A 19,865-nucleotide genomic window follows, 5' to 3' on the forward strand; every position below is an offset into this window, starting at 1 on the left:
GGCGTGTGTAGTGCCACAATGGGAGATGCGGCATCAACCATGCTTTTGTTGGGCACCCCCTCTCCCCCGCCACAAGTAAACATCGTTAAAAAGGAGGGAAAAAAGAAAAAAAAAAAAATGAGAATATTCCTCTTGATTTTTCCAATTCTTTCTTTTTCTTTTTTTTCCCCCCCGTTTTTGCGGCATTTCACTGATGGTTATTATTTCTACTTTTTTCTTGGTTTGTTTGTTTGTTCTTTTTTTTTCTATTCCATTGCTTGAGTTTACATTTCTGTGTGCGTGTGAGTCCGAGATGGAGGGAAGAGAGATTGAGTGGATGAGGGATTTCTGGTAGATGTTTACGTGGCGAATGAAAAGTGTACATGAGGCAAATGTGGGGTGGGGGTGTGGGAACTCGCAGTGCCATTTCGGTGGCGGTGATGGTGCGGGTACTATTATTGTATCAGAATGGACATAGTTGACGGCATTTGTGTTTTGTGTTATGTTTGCCAGTCGGCACTGACACCCTACCGTTTTTGTCTTGTTGTTGTTGTTGTTTTGCTTCTTTCCGTTCGTTTTGTCAGTTATTGCATACAAGCACATGCCCTTTTTTATTTTATATATATATATTTTTTCTTTTCTTTTCTGTTTGTTTGGGGGCGGGGGAATCTTCCGTTCTCTGCCTTGCCTTTGAAGGCATGCGTCACCCCTGTAACGTAGATGCGCAGAGAACATGTTGCCAACGAGGGAAGAGGCGAAACCACCGCACCCACGGCGACGGCGTGTGTGCGAGTAGTCCACATGGAGCACCCGCCAAGCCGCCTGCATCTCTCAGAGGCCGAGCGGCAGGGAGCCGTGACTGTGCCTCTCCCTTCGACGGGCGGGGGTGGGGATGAAAGTCGGGGTGTTCTGACGGTCATGTGCGTGGTGGAGGCGGCACGGCGGCAGCTGCGGCTGGACGACACGGCGCTGCAGCTCAGCCTCCACGGTGTGGTGTTGTCCCCGCAACAAGACTTGGCGGAGGTTCTGGAAACCCTCCCATGCGAAACCCGCAAACGTCTGGTGTTTCTCCTCAGCCCAACGCCCGCCAACGCGCTCGACAGGCAGGAAAGGGAAAGGAGCAAAAAGTCAAAGCAGGTCACGTTTGTTGAATCGTCATCGCCAGCATCCACACGGGCAGAGCTTGCTGCTATGACTGATGGAGAAGTGGCACAGTCGTTACCGATGCATTTTTCACCCAATTTGGAGAGGGGGACGCAGTTAACAACGTCGCAGTGTGTGTTTCTTGAATCTTGGCTCAAACCAAACCGTTGTGCCCGTTGCCAATGTGTGCGGGCACAACATAGCGTATTTACTCCAACCCGTCAAGAGCGTCTCCAAAGTGCCATGGTTTTGGCGAGGAAAACGATTAGCCGTACTCGTCGTTGCCAAAGCACTGAGCGGGAAGGTGGGTTGCGGGAGTCAGGGCTGCCGTATTATTACGCCGACCCTCATCAGTGGGAGCCGCAGCGGGGGGAACGGTATCACGGACGCGGTGAATCATGCCACGAATTCTGCGCATTGTGGGGAAGCCCCATGTTGTGTCGCAACTGCCAAAGAGTCAAGGAGACGCATGAAATAGAAGTCAAACATGCGGTGACGCAGGTCTCAACGACAACCGCGAGGCGGCCGCGCAGTCTGGAATCCTCCTTGGTGCATAGTGGAGGCAACTCCCCACCAGCGTATGCACGCAAGACGTGTCAGCACCTTGCCCCGTCCTCGAGTAGTGAGTACTGCACAGTTTGTTACACGCAACGGGTGAAGCAGATATCTCGAGTAGGGCCGCGCTCTCCGCTGGTTGATTTGACTCCACGGCGGCAACGTGTCTCACCTGCACGCCCAAAGGCAAACAACGTGGCCGATTGGCTTGCCGTGCCTGCAGCTGGAAAAGAGGTATCAGCTATCCAAAAGAAAGACGCTTGTAGTTCTGATGACAAAATAAGAAGGAGAGCGAAGCAGAGAAATGGAGCAGAGAGTACGAAGGAGATGGCTCTTACGCATGCTAACAATGCTCATTCCTTCTCTTCTTCCTTTTTATCCACCGCCGTCGCCAAGAAGAAGAAATCGATATTGACAGTACCCCCAAGAAGAATAAATTGTGGCGCCTTGCGAAAAGGCATCCCGTGGGATCTCGTACTGCCGTACATGACATTTGATGATCTACTGGTGTGTAGAACCGTTAGTTCGGCCATGTGCAGCGTCGCTATTTCAATCATTTATGAAAACTGTCATTACATTATGGATATCCTTGATATTCCAATTCGGAAACGTGAATTACTTGTAAAACATGCCAATCGCTACGCCTCCATTATTCTGGACGCTTTGCAGGAAAAAAGACCGTGTTCTGAGCCAACGGATGCCGCCACGCATCCTCGTCGTCTCTTCCATTTCTGCATCCTGCGGTTCCTCGGGGCCTTGCAGGCATTGAGCCCCGAGAGAGAAAACGGCCTTACCGAAAGAGGCACCCAAGAGGGGAGAAACTGGGCGTTCACAGATTGTTTGGAATATTTCCCCCCTGTTTTACCAAGGGATGACGCATTGGCACTCGTGACGAGAGGAAACATGGTTGGGGAGGTATGCGCGGCACAAAAACTCCTCTACGGTGAGGAGGCCAGAGTTGCCTTGCGGTCATTGATTGAAAAACTCGCTTGGTGTGACTCCAATTCACTGCCGCCAATGGCGACGCAAGGGATCACGGACGCGTTTGAAGCAATTTCCGTGGCTGCTGCCGCCTCCCTCGTTTACATCTGCGACGACACAAAGCTGAATGGAATGAAGAGTAATACAAAAAACACACGCTTCATGTCGCTTGGTGGTTTTTTTGAAGAACATACACTCATGCCACTTGTTGACTTTCTGCTTTCGGTGGAGGTGGTGACGAAAATGAAGTGGAGAACTCGTAAGTTTCTGGACGCGCTCCGCCAGCACCATCATCATCTTTATCGCAGTATTGTGTGATGTCCAATGGGATGAGTGTGCGCAAAAAAGTTTTCAAACTCCCGCAGTTTTCCGGTGGAGCTGGAGTATTGACACTTGGCGATAAAAAAAGAGGGACTGTTGACTCTTTGCGACGTTAAACCATGCAGCCGAATACATGATGTCTCCTGCTTTTATCTTTTCTTTGGATTTATTTTTCGGGTTCTTCTTCTTTCCTTTTTTGGTTTGGTTGTTGTTGTTTTGCTGCAGGACGCAGGCAAGCAGTTGCTTTGCTCGCAGTGGGTTGGCTTTTAAGCTACACACCCCACACATCCCACACACACACGCAAGGCGATAAAAGAAATTAAAGACTTCTGTACTCGCCAAAAAAGGAGTTTTGCACGGACGCCTTGCGGGAGAAATCAAATTTCACGAGAAAGAGAGGAAGCAAAGGGAATTGGAGAAGGGGAAGGGAAGGGAAGGTTTTAGGTGGGAGGGTGAAGGGTAATTAGTGGACAGAAAAAAAAAAAAAAGTGGACGGCGAGAAGAAGCATTGGCTTGGGAAGGAGAAAAGGAAAAGAAAGGGAAGTGGTGTAAAACAAAAGGAAAAGGAAAAGGGAAAAAAAACGGGACGAGGCTGTAGGCCGCATTTTGGCTGAACTGCCGTGCAACACCAATTTATTTGTGTGTGCGAGTCCCCACCTCATTCCCACACCACTCATCTCTCAGTGCGCATGGACTTCTCCTTCAGCAGCCCGCCGCCCTCCTCGCCATGGGGGTACCCGGATCCGTCGTCTCCAGTGTTACGAACCCCTCTTTCCACACCAGACCGCTTCATCTCCGACCGCCACTCGCAGGACAACGACATGTCGCACTTTTTCCTAACCACGAAGGAAAACACAGTTCCGCTTCGAGCGAGCCCCGATCGACGAGGAGGCTCCGTCTCGCTCACGGCATCAACCCACCGCGCCACGAGTCTTGGTTTTGACGCAGATGGCGCTCTTGGTGCCGCGGAAGGTGCTGGAAGTATTGGCAAGGCGAGGAAATACGCCATGGATTCTACCCCCTCTGACACACCTGTGCTAGCGACAGAGCCGTACGCAAACAAACTTGCCCGGACACTCTTTCCGGACTCACAGTCGACTGTTTTAGGGATTCACAGTCAGGTGCTTCTTCAATACCAAACACCTGAATCCGAAAAAGAGCGATACCGGAACTCGCTAGGTGTTGTCTTTGAAGAAAATCGAGCAAGAAACTTCCGTTCAAAGACATTTCGTGTCGTTGCACGTGCCCCAGAGCGTATTCTTGATGCTGCTGACATGATCGACGATTTCTATCTTCAGCTCATTGATTGGTCCTCGAAGGACATTCTTGCGGTTGGTTTGCAAGGTGCGGTATATTTGTGGGATGCAAAGACGTGCAATATCACACATCTCCCTTGCCAACGACCTCCCAATGGTATTTTCTGTGGAGTCACCTGGAGTGAAGACGGTAACCTTTTGGCTCTTGGTACAGACGATGGTTCTCTGGAGATTTGGGACGTAGAAATGCAGCGTATCACGAGACGCCTGTATCAACATACGGATCGCGTTGGTGCCCTTTCATGGAATGGCAGTGCGATTGCGAGTGGCAGCAAAGATGCGAGTATCCGTGTGAATGATCTACGTGACCCCGTGGAGTCGTGGACGTTGCGCTGTCATCAACAAAGTGTGTGTGGGCTTCGATGGTCCCCAGATGGTGTTCGCATGGCTAGCGGCGGCAATGACAATCAGCTGCTTCTGTGGGACAGTCGTACCTTCTCCGTGAGATCACAGCCTGTGCTGCGCCTCAACAAACACACGGCTGCTGTCAAGGCGATTGCGTGGAATCCGGTGCAGCATAACCTTCTCCTGAGTGGGGGAGGCTCGGAGGACAAGATGTTACGTTTTTGGAACACGTCAACCGGTGAATGTATAAATTGCCATAATGCCGAAAGTCAAGTGTGTGGTGTGTTGTGGAATCTCAGCGGCACAGAACTCGTCAGTTCCCACGGCTTCTCGCACAACCGGTTGACGATCTGGAAATACCCAACTATGCGGCGAGTGGCGGATCTCACGGGCCACACGTCACGTGTGTTGCATCTCTGCATGTCAACAGACGGCGAGGTGGTTGCCTCCGCTGCGGGGGATGAAACAATTAGATTTTGGCGCTGCTTCCCTCCATGTGAAAGAAACGGTAGAAGATCTTCTCGTCTTGGAGTTTCCCGTGGCGAAAACTTCCATCAGATGTCAAGCCAGAGCAGTTCCCCTCATGTGGAAGCCTTCCTACGCGATGAGCTTGCGCTGCGCTAAGATTAGAGGTGGGAAGAGGAATGACGAGGAAACAAAAAATAAAATAAATAAATCAAAAGAAAAAACAGAAGGAAAGAAAAAATTTTACAAAAGGCGGCTTTCTTGTAATTTTTATTTTATTTTATTTTGTTTCTGCCGCATCCATGTAACTCTTGCGTGTCTTTGGTTTTTTATCAATGTTCACTTGTGTACTTTCATCTTCGGCGCTTTGTACTTAAAAGAAAAAGGCGGAAAAAAAACAAGGAGGGATGGCGTGGCCCTGTGAGTAGAACGATGAGTGGAAAAGATATTTCTGTGTTGCGTTACAGTTCTTCTTGTGTCTTTTGGTCCTTTTCTCTCTCTCTCTCTCTCTTTTGACTCCTTTCCGTTTCGGCGCCCACAGAATATCACCTGCCGCACTGAACGGAAGATTAGCCTCAACCAACACGGGCATCACAGAGGAAGGAGGGGAAGAGCCGTCCTGAGGGTTTTTATTGTCCTACACAACAGCCGTGGGAGATGTTGTCACGCATCAAGAAACAACAGGCGGAGACCCGCGACGCCGCTGGCCAAAGCCACAGTTCTGGCGGTGGTCCCTCAACGGCAAGTAGTGAACCCGTTGCAATTTTGCGCCTAAAGAAGGACTTGGACAACTTGGACGGCATCCGTAGCACGATAGACATCCCTGATCCACAAAACATGTTGCGGATGAAGGTTACTGTGCGGCCGCCGTATCCATCCATTTGGCAGGGCGGTATCTTTGAGTTTTTGCTCGAGTTTAGGGAAGACTACCCGTACGAGGGGCCGAGGGTCCGTTACTTGGGCCCCTACCGCATCTGGCATCCAAATATTGAGGGAGACGAGTATATGGAAGGTGAAGGAGGATTGAGAGGTGATGTGAAGAATACATGGGGAGTGTGTCTGAGCTTTCAGACGGAGTGGAAGCCAACCATGAGTCTACGGGATATTATTATTATGATTGAACTGCTGTTTCAGGACCCCAATCCCGATGACCCCCTCCATGGAACCGCCAAACAGGCGGCACAAATGATGAAAGACAATCCAGCAAAGTTCAGAGATAAGGCGCGCCGGTGGATGCGGGGGGGTTACATTGAATGATCCACCACACACACTCTCTCTCTCATGTGCCTACCGCGCCTCTCACCTTTTATTCGTGAACTATTTTCGGTGCTTGAAATGTGAACAGGAGGGAAATTCAAAAGAAAATGGATAGGGGTTTGATGAAAATTCCGGATTGGTTGGTTTGGTGTTTCTTTTTCCTGTTAAGCTCGCCTTTATTCGTTTGTTATTATTTGACTTGATCCTCCTGCTGCAATTACTCTCTCTCTCTGTGTGTGTGTGTGTGTTTCATTAAACGTGAACCCTAAACGGGCTGGAGATCAACAAATAAGAGACGGATGCTTTCAATTGCTCTGTGCAATTGAGTCTCTACCTGTCTGTCTGTATTTATTTATGTGTCTCACACACGCTCTTCTGGCTCTTCTCACCTCCCAGGTCTCTTTGCCTGTGCACATTCTATTGCATCCACAAAAAGTATTATTCGGGGCCTGTTGCGGTGCCACATTACAAATAAAAAAGGGAGGGGAGGGTGTGTGTCTCCACAACCTCGCCCCCACCAACCCAACATCATGGGGGACGAAATGCGGGCGTCATCGTCTGACGATGCCTCTATCACGTCGCTTTCCTTTGGATCTTATCGTCCCAAGTCGCAGGGCACACCGTACACAAGTGCTGGTGGTGGTGAAGCGTATTTCAACCCAGCAGACCTATGGAAGTATGTTGTGCGATACATCCGCGAAGAAGGAAGCCGGCAAGAAGCATCCTCGGTTATAATGGTTGGGCCCGACTACCATTTTCGTCCGCCGCAGTGGATGGAGGACAAGAATGTCTCCATAGATGGCACACCGCTCACAGAAGAGGAGCGTCGTGCGCCTAATTTCTGGCAAACAAAGTATAGACAAGAGCTGGATGTGGGAGAGGCTATTCAAGAGGTGAAGCGCGTGAAACGGATGGAATCCAAACATGATATTATTGGTTCATTTGCGTGGGTTGGTCGTAGGCTGGGATGGATGGAGCCTTTGGACGAACAGTTTGCACGGCGGAAGGCGGAGGCACGCTACCAGAGACTAGAGAGGGACTTCTCTGAGAATGATCTGGAAAACACAGGGGATCGCTCCGCGGGTCACAAAGTGGGATTAAGCACCCCGTGGAAAGTTTTTATGGAGTCTGTGGAAACCGGACAACCCATCGCAAAGGTGGCAAATGAGTACCGATCATGTGTGGATTTTTATGGCCTGGACCCATTTCTGGACTCTTCGCTTCCTCTCATTTGGTTCAGCACGAAGTGTGGTATGGCCATGGGCATTGCGCAGGGTATGGTCAAAGCCATTCAAGCGATGAATGTTGACGTCCAGTTCCTTAAGGCCTCTGGTGTAGGCATTTTAACGATTTTGAACATGTCCGTCTTTGCAGGTGTCGTTAAGTGGGGTGGAAACTGTGCACTCTTTTCGGCGGCGTTCTGCATGGGAGATCGTCTGGCCACAGTGATAAAGTATAGGCTTCTTCCACCCCATGATGCTCAGCAACGCAGTACGTTCAATTATGTCATGGGTCTCGCCATGTCTGGAGGGACAGTTGGCATCATGCCATGGTGGATCCTTGGTGATCTTAGTCTTTCTCTCCGCCTGAGCGTTTTGGGGGGTTTTGTGGGTGGTTTGTTGGGCCTCACTGTGGGAACAGTCATCGGTCGTCTGGTTGTCCTTAACACCGCACGACTTGAGGCAACAAACAGGGATCTGCGGCGGTACGAGGCGTTGCTGCGACGTCAGCGAAGATGGGCAGATGGGGAACGTGAAAAGCTGCGAAGACAGACTTTGGTGTGGTGGTGAGGATTTACTGTGGCGATTTCGCATGACATGCGTGTGGTGTGTTAGTAACGTGTTGGTGGGGAACGGGATGAAGAGGAGGAAAAAGATGGGGTAAAGAGCGGAAATGCGTGTTGCTTTCTTTCATGAGTTGTTGTTAAATGACGTTTTGTTTTTTTTTTTTTTTTTTTTTGCTTTTGTTGTTGTTGCTCCCTTCTTTTGGCCTGCTTGCGCGTTTCGTATCTGCTGGAAGGGAAAGCAGGAGAGGCAAAATAAAAATAAAAAATGAAGACCAGACAAATCCCCGCAGGTGCCGTGGCGCTCAAGCGACACTGTCATAACGTTATCGACGCACTTGGCTCAAGAACTCCACCGGAGGCGTTTCTTTTTCGCGGGAACGCCTACTTTGCGTTGGGGCAGCCGTTTTTTGCCATAGCCGACTACAACACGGCAGCGCAAGTGCTGCAACTGTCAGGCAGGCATCAGAAACAGTGTTATGAGGCCCTGGATTGCTTTCCAGAGTACCAGGTCGGCACGTATCCCGCCGACAATTCCCACCTTCATCTTTATGTGCAGCCGTATATGAATGAGCGCTGTGAGGTGACGCAGGTGGATGGCGTCGTGGGACGTGGCGTTGTGGCCAAAGAGAACCTTTTACGGGGATGCGTCGTGGTGCGTGGTGCCGCCCCATGGATACGATACCCAATGGATGATGGTCTCTGTGCCTTTTGCGCAAGGCCTCTACCGGAACGCTTTTTCACGTGTATAAATCCCAACTGTCATGAAGAGTACTGCAGTAGAGACTGTAGAACAATGGCTCTTTCCCTTTATCACTCTCGTTCGTGCTGCAATGAGGGGCTTCAGGCCCTTGAGCTCGATATGTACACGCAGATGAAGGCGTCGGGGACAAGTACGGAAAGGAATGCAGCAGCCGCGCAACTTCTCATGTTACGTGTCCTAGCTGTATCTGTGCAGCAACAGGTGATTCCATCTGCTTTGAGTGAGCTACGTATCCTTTCCGGTCGCTTGTTATTTAGTCCCCGGGTTCTCGCTCATTCTTTTTTAGAAATTTACGAGCGATTTACTCGCTTTTGCCATACCGCCACCTCCATTTCATACGAAGAAATGATTGGTGTGTTGGCGCGTGTGACCGCAAACTGTTTTCATCGCGACACATGTGTTGAGTTGAACCTTTCACGCTCCATGTTGAATCATTCGTGCGTGGCAAATGCCGCAGAGGAGTTACATTCAGGGGAGATCAAAACAACGCGAGATGTCGCACGAGGAGAGGAACTCACCATCAATTATTACCCACAGCTGAAACACTTGTCGTTCGAGGAACGCTCAAAGGAGCTTGAGCGTCGTGGGTTTGAATGCCACTGCTCGCAATGTCGAAGGGAAAAAGGGGTGGAGAGGAGGGACTTGAATGAGTAAAGAAGCTGCCGAAGGAAATTGGACTGTGAGGCGAGGACTATGATGATGATTTTGATGATAATAATGATCTTTCATATGTTTATTTGCGTTGCACTTTTTGTCATTGCGGTTGTTGTTGCTGTTTTTATTTTCCTTTTCGTTAAGTGCAATTGGCATTTGGGAAAGGACGGTGTACATATGTGTGTCTCTCCCCTGCGTATGTGGGTGTGTACACTGGAGTTGAAGGAATAGAGAAGTGTGGAGGGGAGAGGTCTTTTGAGTGTGCCATTGCTTCAGTTTTTTCATGGGTACCTTCTTTCTTTCTTTCTTTTTTTTTTTTTTTTGTTTTTGTTTTGTTTTTCTTCTTCCCCACGTGTCTGTCTGTCTGCGTTTGCACATGATGCGGTCAGGGAAAAGGCACGGTGTGTGTACATTCCGATGCTGAAGACCGTCCTGCTCCTGGACGGGAGTGAGGCGATGAATAGCTCCGCCGACTACCTTCCCACACGGCTGCTTGCTTTGCGTCCTCAGCTGGGAAGATTTGTCCACGCCTACCTTGACGCCAACCCGTTGGCCTCTCTTGGGGTTGTCACGATGCGAGACGGTGTGGCGCACCGCCTCAACTCATGCACCACAAACGCCTCGGACATCATTCAAACATTAGAGGTGAAATATTTTCTTTTTGGTGGGTCTGGGGCGATGTCGTTGGAGAATGGGCTTCGTTTTGCCCTCTCAGAACTCGTGGATATGAAGCGCATCGCCAAACGTGTGCGACGGACCGAGCCCCATGCCGGCGGCAAGGAGGCACGAGAGGAACCCACGGCGCGGCTTCGAATCCTTCTGGTCTCCTCCTCCGTCACCGTCATTGACCCCCATGACGTTTTCGGCGTGATAAAGATGATGGCAAAACTTCGTGTACGTGTCGACGTGATTTCTTTTTGCGGTGCGGTGCATGTGTTTGGGGAGGCGGCGGTGTCCACCGGTGGGACACTCTACACTCCCATGAATTACGACCATCTCACCGAGGTCCTAGGGCTTCTTGCTTCCCCGGACAAACACCACGTTTGTCAGGAGGAAAGACCGGCGATGATTCGGATCGGGTTTCCTGTTTACATTAACTGCAAGGAACCAGAAGGTGGGGAAGGAGGAAGCACAAATTACGTTGCATGCCCGCAGTGTGCGCTGGTACAGACCTCCATTCCATCCACTTGCCCTCTCTGCAAGCTGTTGCTCTGCAGTGCCCCGCTCATACACAACACCTTCATCGCACACAATGAACTTTGTCCGGTCTCTGAAAATGTGGTAGATGCATTTGAGGGTACTGATAAACCCACGGAGGATTACTTGAATGAGCGATGCTCGTTGTGTCAATATGGAATGATGGGCGAGGATGGAAGAGCTCTCGTTTGGCGATGCAACTCCTGCCATTGCTTGCGTTGTGTCTCGTGTGAGAAGTATGTGCGGGAACGCATCGGTCTTTGCCCAACCTGCATTGCCTCTCCGCTGTAGCCGGTCGAGTCAAGTTCAATGGAAAAAGGAATTGACACGGTGGGGGCATTCTCCCCTTACCCGCTTCATATATGTTTTGAATATCTGTGTATGTGTATTTGTGTGTGTGTGCGTGTGTGTGCTCTTGGCGTTACTGATTGTTGTTGTTGTTTGCCCGTTAACCAAACTTTATCATCCTTTTTGGCTTCCGGTTACATAAGCAGAGAAGTCGATTCATTTTACAGTTCTGTAGCCTTATATGCACGGAGGGTAGGAGAGTTCCTCCCGTTTCTTTCTTTTCACTTATAATACATATCGTACTGGACGCTTCCGCGGTTGTTAGGTGCCTGGTATGTTTCAGCGACGTCTGTTCCTTGCATCACCGTCGTTGTCTTCATCGTCACCCGCGGCGTTGGTGCCATCCACATGGAAGACGGCCCCGTCCGGATGGTTCCTCGTTCCCCACTCGACGGTGGAGGCACAAAAGGAATTAAGCGTCGCAAAACTATTCTCCTTCTTAAACCACGGTGCCCAGTACGCCTTTCTCGGACAGACGATGGCGCTTGCCGAGGAAATACATTGCATCCCACGCCTGGAGTGGTTTTACACGGAACTGTACTTTTTGCTTCCCCCCACTCCCGCCGCTGAACTATTAGCGTGTTACATGAATGACCAGGAACGTCTCCGGTGCGGGCTACGCAATCAAACATGTGGGACGAGTGCATCGGGAATTCAGTGGAGTGAAGAGTTGCATCGACGAGTAGAGGAACGAGCTATAGAGGATTTTTGTTGGGTTCTGACGGCAGATCAGAGGAAAACGGAAAAGTTTCTGCAGGAGACGTACATTCAGTGGCACCACCGGGCGGATTATTTAGTCACACGAAAGAGTCGGGAGAAGAAAGAGTTTCGTCAGGATTTAACACTTCAACAGGTTATACAGGAGGGCCAAGAACGAAAAAGACGAATGCAGCAAAGACGATTGCGGACAGAGCAGCGTCAAGAGGATATTGCGTCAGGAAAGGCAACCAAATGGGACAACTTCACCCACGATGTGCTCCCAAGAGATATTCGTGAGGCGCTCGATCGCGAGGGCGATGGCATGGAAGATGTGCGCCTTGCTCGGGCCGGGAGCGCAACAGGAGGGTGGAGCCGTAGCTACCGCACACATCCAAACTTTCGTTAGCAGCGCAACCCAAATGGGTCTGGAATGGAACTGTGCAGTAGACATCACGTTGTTTTTTTACCACATGTACGAGAGTATGCATGTAACGATGCCCGTGTGTGCAGATTTATTTATATACACATTTATTTTTCTATTTACTTGTATGGGCATTGTTGTTGATTTCCACAATGAAAAATCTTCCGTTTTTTTTTTTTCTTTTTTTTCTGTCCTATGGGGTGGGGTTTATTTAGCAAATGCGTCTTGGGAGGATATTGCAGGGCTACCGCAAAGTTCATCCAAAAAATCTTCGGGAAGCGCCGCTTGCCCTGGCGGAGGTGCACCGTGGAAATGAGGGGAAAGGAATAGGACCGATCGTGCTTGAGAATTTGGATGCTGCCGTCCAGATGACTCCGAATTTCTCTGTCACTGGCCGACAACTCTGGAACTCCACAAAATTGTTGCGTGAAAGTCGGCACATGCGTCGCTCCTTTGGAGCATGTGTGTTCGGAGGAGCAAGTGCCATTCAGCACGTGTGGCGAGACTACAGGATCCAACCGCACGTTGTATACGTCCCGAATACAGAGCCCACAGTTCCCGCGTGGTGTCTGGAGGATGAGCTTCCCACGTGTGTCGTTTGCTGTTCCCCTGTAGACATCAACAAAAGTTTGCTGAGTGCGGAGCGAGGGGACGGTTATGCGGCAGAGTTCCCCACACCAAAAACCCACTCGTTGGAAACATTTCTAGGCGCTCACAAGCCCTCACGTCTTGGATCCGTGTTAGTGTTGGTGGGCCTTCGAATCCCCAGTAACGTCGGTGTGCTCATTCGGGCGGCGGTGGATATGGGATTCGAGAGTGTTCTCCTTGACGACTGCGTGGACATTTTTCATGAAAAGGTTCTCCGAGCTAGTGGAGGGAGGGTTTTTTCCCCAAACATCAAAATTTTTGAAACACATGGCGCATCCATACCCCTCCTAAGCTCCATCGCGCTCGAAAATCAGCTTCTGCCGTTGTTAGCCCTGCCCTCTCGGGAGGCGGAGCCAGCATTTCAAGTGGCCAGGCGTTTGCACGAATCAAACGCGGCGAGGCGCCGGAATAGGGATCCCGATGCTGGTTCTACGGATGACCATTTAGGCCCTATGTTGGTTCTGGGCTCCGAGTCGAAAGGCCTTCGGGGCCTTGAGGGGGAATGGACGGTGCCATACCGTGCGGTTTCTATCCCCTTGCCGAATTCCTTTATCGACTCCATCAATGTAAGTGTGGCCGGATCGGTGCTTCTTCATGCCTTCCGTCCTGCCGCGGAGAAGTACATCGCTAAAACGACAGAAGCGCTGTTGAATGCGTGCTCCGCCGCAGGAATCCAGCCCCTCCTTGCGAAAGAAGGATGGGAAACAGGGGAAGAAAAATAAGAGGAGGGCTGAGTTTCTTAACGCCCATTGTTGTTAGTGGTGTTGCTTTTGGGGATCCCCGTGAATGGAATGAGGGGCGACAACTTTGCCCGAATGTGCGGCCCTGCCGTTGCATTCTTCCTTCTCCAGACGACCTATCCCAGCCCCACGCGCCAAGAGTTTTTCATTAGCGAAAAGGTGCTTTTTTTTTTTTTTTTTTTTTTTACAAGAACACGGCGTTGACGTCACGCGTCTGAAGGCCGCCCAGCTTCCTTCGCACGCGCGCGAGGAGACATAGCAATTAAGTTTGCATCTGCTAACGGACACGCCTCCGTGGATCAGGACGCCGGCGTCCAGCCATGATCTTTTGGATTTCTATAGGGCAGTTGCCATTTGGCCCGCACGTCGCCCTCCACCGCCAATCACGTCCGACCACTACTGAGTGGAGATGCGGAAGAGAGCCTTGGCACCCAGAGAGGGAGCTGCAGCGGAGTGTGCGAAACACACACACACATGCCACGCATCCGCCACGGGCTAGCGCGATGGCAAGATAACCCAATGCTGCAGACAATCAATGAAATAACAAATCAACGAGCCAATCAAAAATTTATTCCATACATGGGGAAAATAGGGGAGGTCTGCCATGATGCACCTCCGTTGTGTCGTGTGAGATTTAGGGTTTATGTGTGGTCTTGACTGCGCCGCGTTCCCTTCCCGCATTTTGTGTGTGTATTTGTGTCAGGAGCGATAAGCTCATGCGTTCGTGCATGTGGTGTGCGTTGCACGCTGTGCCCCGCACCGCGTGGATGACGCCTTTTTTTTGTGCTTGTCGGTCATTTCTGTGCCTATTTTTCTCTTCTCTCGTCCTTCTTTTGATTGTCTGCTGGGTCACAGCTCCAATTGAAACCGACTACGAAGACAGCGGAAAGAATGTCCGAGCGTCACGGGGAAGGAAATGACGATAATGAGACGAGTTCCGCGTCTACGGTGCCGCAGGGACGTCGGGCGCGAGCGAGGGCGGAGTCTGACGGCGACAGTGGCCAACCCGTTGTGCCTCGCAGAAGAGTGGAGGAAACGCGGCGACCACAGTGGGGCCTTTTCAGTTGGGTGGAAGATGTACTGCTGGGGGGAGAGGCCCGCGGCAATTACATGAAGCTGAATGATTTTCTTCGGAGGCATATCGGCCCCAGCGCAGTTGTCGATGAAAGATACAATGTGACGATGGAAGTATTTTTAGTGGAGCCCAAGACTTACGTACAGGATCAGAAGCTGCTTGAAGAAATTTTTAATTTGACAGATTATCAAGTGCTGCAAGAGATGCGCGGACTTCGACGGGATACGTACAATGTTTCTCAAATGGGTGTGCGCTCTCTCAAACAGTGGAGGGACTTTGAACGGAAGGATATGGTCAGTCCTCTTGCAAGGAGAGAACTCGATGCGGCACTTAGAGGGGTGCTGAAAGAGGAAAAGATACAGATGTCGGAGGGATTTTACGATTCTTTGTACAATGCGAGGTGGCATCACGTGGTGGAAGTTCCTGACGGCGAGGGGATGGGAATGGAAGTGAGGGAGGGGAAACCACAGCAGTCATGGACGTACAAGGCAGTTGGCCGAACTCTTGAAAGGGATGACAGCGTGGAGCAATCCGGTGCACCACGTCTGAGGCTGATGGTGCTCACCTCGGACAAGGCATGGCCGTACTCGTGGCCGTTGGGGCCGTCCATTCTTGACTGCTATGTGAACTGTGAGGTGGATCGAGTGTGGCAGACCGTCAAGGGCGATCTGACCGAATGGTTCAGCACTCGCGGTGAGAAAAACTTTACACCCGGGCGGCGTGTGTTGATTGGGATGCCCGGGATTGGGAAGTCGATGGCCGCCGGTTCGTACCTCCTCTACCAGCTGCTGCACTACGATGCGGAGAAACTCCCTGTGGTTGCGTACAGTGTTGCGGAACAAACATTTCTGTTTGACAAGATCACCAAAACGGCGCTACATTACGTTGGTGAAAGCACGTTTTTGAGGGTTGTGGAGGAATTTTCTGGGCGTGGGATGAGGGGGTATTTCATCCACAACGTGGCCGAGCCTATTCATGAACCGTCTTTCCGTTTGCTTCCCAGGGGATGGTGCATGATTGTGGTGACGCCGCCGGAAGAGAGTGCCCGCAGAGGATGCAAGAAGCAGTTGAGGGGCAGGCAGATCATAATGAATTGCCCACAGGAGAGCGATGTGAAGGCAATGTGCGTGTGGAAGAAGCGCGATCAGCCAGCTGAGGCGCAGGTGGAATACTGGCAGGAGGTAAGAGGCTACATGGATGGGATGGGATCCGTCCTCCGCGACCTGTTCAGTGAGAGAGATGCTAATGCACGCCTTTCCGCTGCGAGGGAGCCGTGGAATGGATTGCCCCATCAAATGCTCATGAACACGTTGGCGTGAAAAGTGGGGAAATGCGGTACAGTGATAGTCCGTCGCACAAACCCCTGAAGATCATTTGGGTGATGGGGCATAAAGGGAACGGGATATTTTTTAGCGCAGCTATCGCCACCGCGAGCAGAAGGAAAATATTTTTTGTTTGGTAACGATGACACCGCCGGCCGATGTCTTGAAGCTCTTAATGCATGGCGAGGAATGCATTTTGTGGAGGTCGCTGGATGTGTTTGGCGCGGTCGCATCCACGAATGGGGGCGCTGTGGAGTGAATCCACCCTAAGCTCAAGGAGCTGACTTCTCCGCCAGGGCGACGGGAGCCAAAGCGCACCGCGCTGCAAATATGTAACCGAGGGCGCCCCACCGGCTGTGTTGAATAGCAGGGAAGGCGAGGCAGTTCCGGGAGGGTTGGTATGAGCTGACGGGTGTTGTGCGTGCCGGCGGTCGGAAACTTTCCGCTGGTGGGCGTTCTTTTCTTCGTGCGCTCGCTGCGGGAGGCGACGGCTGGGCTGCGCATGACCACGGCAATGGCGCACACCGCCACAGCCAGCACGATGAGGCAGCTCAAGGGGCATTTGGCGGCATATTTTAACGGTTGGGAGTATTTTGACCACGACGTGTCGTGAGATTATTTGTGCGCAACACACGGACAGCACGCCGGTAAGCGGCTGGCGGCGGTGTGATGTTGTCGGGCGCCCGTGTGGGGGATACCGTTGGGGAGGGAGGAGGCCGACGCGGGATTTTGGCTTAGGAAGGCATATCGGTGCCAGGTGGGGGGCGTCGTGTACAGATCCACGTGCCTTGCGCGCGGTGTGCGTGAAACGGTGGCATGCTTCTCCCCGAGACTTCCCGTGGCGTTTCACTTTTGAGAGCCCCGCGGTGTGCTTGGAAGGGGCGATTGCATTGGGGGCGCTGTTTGGGTCATCGCCACGGGCTTGTTTTGCGGCCACGTGTCTGAGGAATTTTCTGCGTGTTTCCTTTGTGCGCCGTCGTCGCTGCTGTGTGGTCTCGTGGGGCGTATGGTGATGGATTCTCTTTTTCATTGTTTTGTCCTTGAATTTATTTTTATACGACGTTCCGCTCCTGCTGCACTTTGCTGATGGAAGCGGTCGTCGTCGGGCGGTAGGCACGAGAGTGTGAAATGAGGCGCTGTGGACAGCGCCTCGCGTCTTGCCGCCAGGGTGTTGGGTGTTGGACGGGCAAGAGCGGGCAGCGACTCGTTTGCGAATTCTTTCGTTACTACTAAATTTTTGGGTTGGGCGTTCGACTGGGCACTCCATGTTTTCCTGTCTGTGTGTGTGTGCCATGCTTCCCTCGACTCTTTTATTTGCTGCCTTTGCGTGCTTGGGGCGGGCCGCGCGTGTGAAACAAGAAAGCCGTCACAACCACGCGCTTCACACAAAGGGACGCGAACGACAGAGCGGATCGGCAGGCTCGGGGGGGAGGAGGGGGCGCCACAGCCCCACATGCGTGTTTCGTCGAACGGGGGCACGGCTGACGGACGCCAGGCCGCCACGTCATCTTCGCGTGATGGAGGTCCTGGGGTTTTTCGGGAGCGACCTCATCAATCACCCCGGCCGAACGCATTCCGGGCGCGCGCGCCCCACCCTGTTACGGGCCGCGGCGGCGGCGACCCCGGCTACCGCCCCACAGGGGGGACGCCACCAACACGTATCGGACGACGCGCGCGCCGCGTCATCACGAAAATGTTGCCACCGTCGAATTTTCGGCGAGGGGCCATGCAGAAAGCAGCGTCGGTGGCGGGGTGGAGGAATCCGCTCTCGCCCGCGCTGGCGGGGGCGTGGGGAGGGACGGGCCCAAGGAGGAAGAGGCATGATTTTATCATTGTTATCGGGGGCTTTTCAATAGAACGTCGCTTCCAGGCCCCCCAACCCTGAGAGTGTCCCGCTAATCCTCAAACCGCGCGATAGTGCTGATTGGAGATGCAAGACTGCTCCTGGGAAACTCACGTTGGGTTGTTCGCATACTTTTAATTCAAAAGCCCTGTTGAGTCTGACGAACTCGGGGACGCCTGTTGGGGCTCTGGAAGATCAATTTAGGCTCGATCGCTTTTTTGTGAGCCGAGAGATGCAGTATGTGGTGGATCGCCTCTATGATGCCCGAGACACTCTGCGTGAATCGTTTCAACCAGGCGACGGAGACGATGCGGTAGCGCCGTTCATGGTTCCTGTCGATGGTTTGCTGGAGCAGGCGGTGTCCTTTCTAGAAGAGAATTATCGGGAGAAAGTTGTGGCCGTGCTGAAATCCTCCGGTGCAGAGAAAGAGGCGTGTCCCATGCTGGACCTGGAAAAATGGCTCAATTCCATGTACATACCCGAAACGCGGGCATCCAATGTGCCCCCTTTTTCTTTGTCAAAGGAGAGGGGCATGTGGAGAGGTGTGAAGGTGGAAAGACTCCAAAGTGTACTCCAGTTATACTGAGTTTATTGTGCTCTCGCCTTTTCATTAGCTTTCAATCTTTTTTCCCCTCTTTGGTTTTTCATTGGAGAAGGAAGGGAGACGGGGAAAGGAAGAACGATTTTCCCTTCTTTTTTTGTTCTTGCCGACGGTTACTTCCTTTTTCTCCTCGAGAAGAACGTTGGACACGGAAGAGCTGGGAATCTTATTGTGTGTGTGGTGGTGGTGGGAAGGCCTCATGTTTTTGTTGTACTTTTTTTTCCACCCTTTTATTTTATTTTTATTTTGTGCTCTCTTTCTCTCTCTCTCGCTCACTCTCTTTATTTTGACCTGCTGCGTTCTGTGAATGCCTTCGGCTTCTTACTCTCGTGTATTTCGTTGCGGTTGCGTTTGTCATGCACATATTTGCGTAGCGCAGTTCAAAGAGGAGGCCTGCGGCATCAATTCCTTGCCTTCAAATTAAAAAGTGGTCTCCACGGATATAGACAGCAAAGGACTGAACCCGGCACATCACGTCTCAGCGTGCACACTGAGTGAAGATGTGAAAGGGAGCCCCGGCGCCCCGAGAGGGAGCTGCAGCGAAGGCCGCGAAGCACAACCCCACAGCGCCGCCCGCCCCACAATCCACGCTACCCGATAAATTTATTGGCGGCAGAGCCCCGGAATCAGAGTCGCCGCGGCCGCTTCCTCGGAGTCTCGCCCTCGTCTCCTTCTTCTGCAACCTCCGCGGATGTCGGGTCGTCCGCTAGAGGCGGCTCAACGACCGGTATTGGGTAGCCGCTGATGTTCGGGAAGGCGGTGCACACATCGGCGTATTGGGGGCACACAATGCTCCCACGCCAGGGACCCGATGGCGGCGTGACGGTTTCACCCGCCCGGCACTCGTGCCACGCATCGTCACGAAGGAACCGCACGCTCAGTGTGCCGTCGCCGCATCGAGTGTCCACACACACGTCGCCAACATATTCGTCGTCGAATTGAAGATCCTGCCCCTTCACGCACCGCGAGTTCGGGCCAACGATACTGCCAGGCATTAAAGGAACGCCGTTCGTGCAACCAGTATCAGAATACGCCTCAACAATCGGACATCTGCTCATGAAGAGGTCATCACCGCCAAGTCGGGGATCGGCAAAGTACTGATACTCCTCTGGGAGGGCTTCATCGTACCACTTTATGCCACAGCGCCCCAGAGACAGACGGTCGTACGTGCAGAAATCATAACCGGCACTCCAAAAGCAGTTGCAGAACAGGTCGGGGTATTCGGTGATGCCTTCAGTCAGGCACTTCTTTTCCAGCAGCCCACAGCCAGAGTTGTTGCCCCACCACAACATCTCCGCCGCGCTGTAGTTCGCCAAAATAAAAACCCATGTCCTCAAACGCTGCAAGCGTCAGTGCCGAGTACAGCCCTACCCCCACATCACTAGTCATCATCTCGTCCCTCATGTTGC

General features: G+C 52.0%; 10 protein-coding genes and 1 pseudogene across 10 annotated transcripts, besides 20 other annotated features; 10 read left to right on the forward strand and 1 right to left on the reverse strand.

Annotated features, from left to right (window-relative positions):
* Positions 1-2,198: part of a sequence feature (heterozygous, non-Esmeraldo-like haplotype) that runs on past the window's edge.
* Positions 587-614: a sequence feature (AT_rich).
* Tc00.1047053511907.250 (uncharacterized protein) lies at positions 700-2,976 on the forward strand (the record flags this gene model as incomplete). The annotated part of the gene is made up of 1 exon (XM_814235.1): positions 700-2,976. One exon carries the CDS (start codon positions 700-702, stop codon positions 2,974-2,976), a length of 2,277 nt encoding a protein of 758 aa, XP_819328.1.
* Positions 2,199-2,467: a sequence feature (haploid, non-Esmeraldo-like haplotype).
* Positions 2,468-9,405: a sequence feature (areas merged during assembly that could not be assigned to a particular haplotype. This can correspond to areas where the two haplotypes were merged or to regions with more than two copies in the genome that were merged during assembly.).
* Positions 3,368-3,556: a sequence feature (GA-rich).
* On the forward strand, positions 3,669-5,264 carry Tc00.1047053511907.260 (cell division cycle protein, putative; the record flags this gene model as incomplete). The annotated part of the gene is made up of 1 exon (XM_814236.1): positions 3,669-5,264. The coding sequence occupies one exon, from the start codon at positions 3,669-3,671 to the stop codon at positions 5,262-5,264; it is 1,596 nt and encodes a 531-aa protein (XP_819329.1).
* Positions 5,298-5,346: a sequence feature (A-rich).
* Positions 5,374-5,396: a microsatellite.
* Positions 5,763-6,362, forward strand: Tc00.1047053511907.270 (ubiquitin-conjugating enzyme E2, putative; the record flags this gene model as incomplete). Its single annotated transcript, XM_814237.1, has 1 exon — positions 5,763-6,362. The coding sequence occupies one exon, from the start codon at positions 5,763-5,765 to the stop codon at positions 6,360-6,362; it is 600 nt and encodes a 199-aa protein (XP_819330.1).
* Positions 6,893-8,152, forward strand: Tc00.1047053511907.280 (hypothetical protein, conserved; the record flags this gene model as incomplete). The annotated part of the gene is made up of 1 exon (XM_814238.1): positions 6,893-8,152. The coding sequence occupies one exon, from the start codon at positions 6,893-6,895 to the stop codon at positions 8,150-8,152; it is 1,260 nt and encodes a 419-aa protein (XP_819331.1).
* Positions 8,296-8,336: a sequence feature (T-rich).
* Tc00.1047053511907.290 (hypothetical protein, conserved) lies at positions 8,414-9,562 on the forward strand (the record flags this gene model as incomplete). The annotated part of the gene is made up of 1 exon (XM_814239.1): positions 8,414-9,562. The coding sequence occupies one exon, from the start codon at positions 8,414-8,416 to the stop codon at positions 9,560-9,562; it is 1,149 nt and encodes a 382-aa protein (XP_819332.1).
* Positions 9,406-10,213: a sequence feature (areas merged during assembly that could not be assigned to a particular haplotype. This can correspond to areas where the two haplotypes were merged or to regions with more than two copies in the genome that were merged during assembly.).
* Positions 9,855-9,908: a sequence feature (T-rich).
* Tc00.1047053511907.300 (DNA repair and transcription factor protein, putative) lies at positions 9,980-11,050 on the forward strand (the record flags this gene model as incomplete). Its single annotated transcript, XM_814240.1, has 1 exon — positions 9,980-11,050. One exon carries the CDS (start codon positions 9,980-9,982, stop codon positions 11,048-11,050), a length of 1,071 nt encoding a protein of 356 aa, XP_819333.1.
* Positions 10,214-15,060: a sequence feature (areas merged during assembly that could not be assigned to a particular haplotype. This can correspond to areas where the two haplotypes were merged or to regions with more than two copies in the genome that were merged during assembly.).
* Positions 11,136-11,171: a microsatellite.
* Tc00.1047053511907.310 (hypothetical protein, conserved) lies at positions 11,382-12,212 on the forward strand (the record flags this gene model as incomplete). The annotated part of the gene is made up of 1 exon (XM_814241.1): positions 11,382-12,212. The coding sequence occupies one exon, from the start codon at positions 11,382-11,384 to the stop codon at positions 12,210-12,212; it is 831 nt and encodes a 276-aa protein (XP_819334.1).
* Tc00.1047053511907.320 (hypothetical protein, conserved) lies at positions 12,446-13,597 on the forward strand (the record flags this gene model as incomplete). Its single annotated transcript, XM_814242.1, has 1 exon — positions 12,446-13,597. The coding sequence occupies one exon, from the start codon at positions 12,446-12,448 to the stop codon at positions 13,595-13,597; it is 1,152 nt and encodes a 383-aa protein (XP_819335.1).
* Positions 13,779-13,801: a microsatellite.
* Tc00.1047053511907.330 (retrotransposon hot spot (RHS) protein, putative) lies at positions 14,507-16,009 on the forward strand (the record flags this gene model as incomplete). Its single annotated transcript, XM_814243.1, has 1 exon — positions 14,507-16,009. The coding sequence occupies one exon, from the start codon at positions 14,507-14,509 to the stop codon at positions 16,007-16,009; it is 1,503 nt and encodes a 500-aa protein (XP_819336.1).
* Positions 15,061-16,335: a sequence feature (areas not merged during assembly with more than two copies in the genome that could not be assigned to a particular haplotype).
* Positions 16,336-16,537: a sequence feature (haploid, non-Esmeraldo-like haplotype).
* Positions 16,538-16,890: a sequence feature (areas merged during assembly that could not be assigned to a particular haplotype. This can correspond to areas where the two haplotypes were merged or to regions with more than two copies in the genome that were merged during assembly.).
* Positions 16,891-18,505: a sequence feature (areas merged during assembly that could not be assigned to a particular haplotype. This can correspond to areas where the two haplotypes were merged or to regions with more than two copies in the genome that were merged during assembly.).
* On the forward strand, positions 18,088-18,441 carry Tc00.1047053511907.340 (hypothetical protein, conserved; the record flags this gene model as incomplete). Its single annotated transcript, XM_814244.1, has 1 exon — positions 18,088-18,441. The coding sequence occupies one exon, from the start codon at positions 18,088-18,090 to the stop codon at positions 18,439-18,441; it is 354 nt and encodes a 117-aa protein (XP_819337.1).
* Positions 18,506-19,336: a sequence feature (areas merged during assembly that could not be assigned to a particular haplotype. This can correspond to areas where the two haplotypes were merged or to regions with more than two copies in the genome that were merged during assembly.).
* Positions 18,708-18,737: a microsatellite.
* Tc00.1047053511907.350 lies at positions 19,083-19,865 on the reverse strand (annotated as a pseudogene).
* Positions 19,337-19,865: a sequence feature (areas merged during assembly that could not be assigned to a particular haplotype. This can correspond to areas where the two haplotypes were merged or to regions with more than two copies in the genome that were merged during assembly.).

The sequence above is a fragment of the Trypanosoma cruzi genome, genomic scaffold (assembly GCF_000209065.1).
Source record: "Trypanosoma cruzi strain CL Brener 1047053517187 genomic scaffold, whole genome shotgun sequence".
NCBI lineage: Eukaryota > Euglenozoa > Kinetoplastea > Trypanosomatida > Trypanosomatidae > Trypanosoma > Trypanosoma cruzi.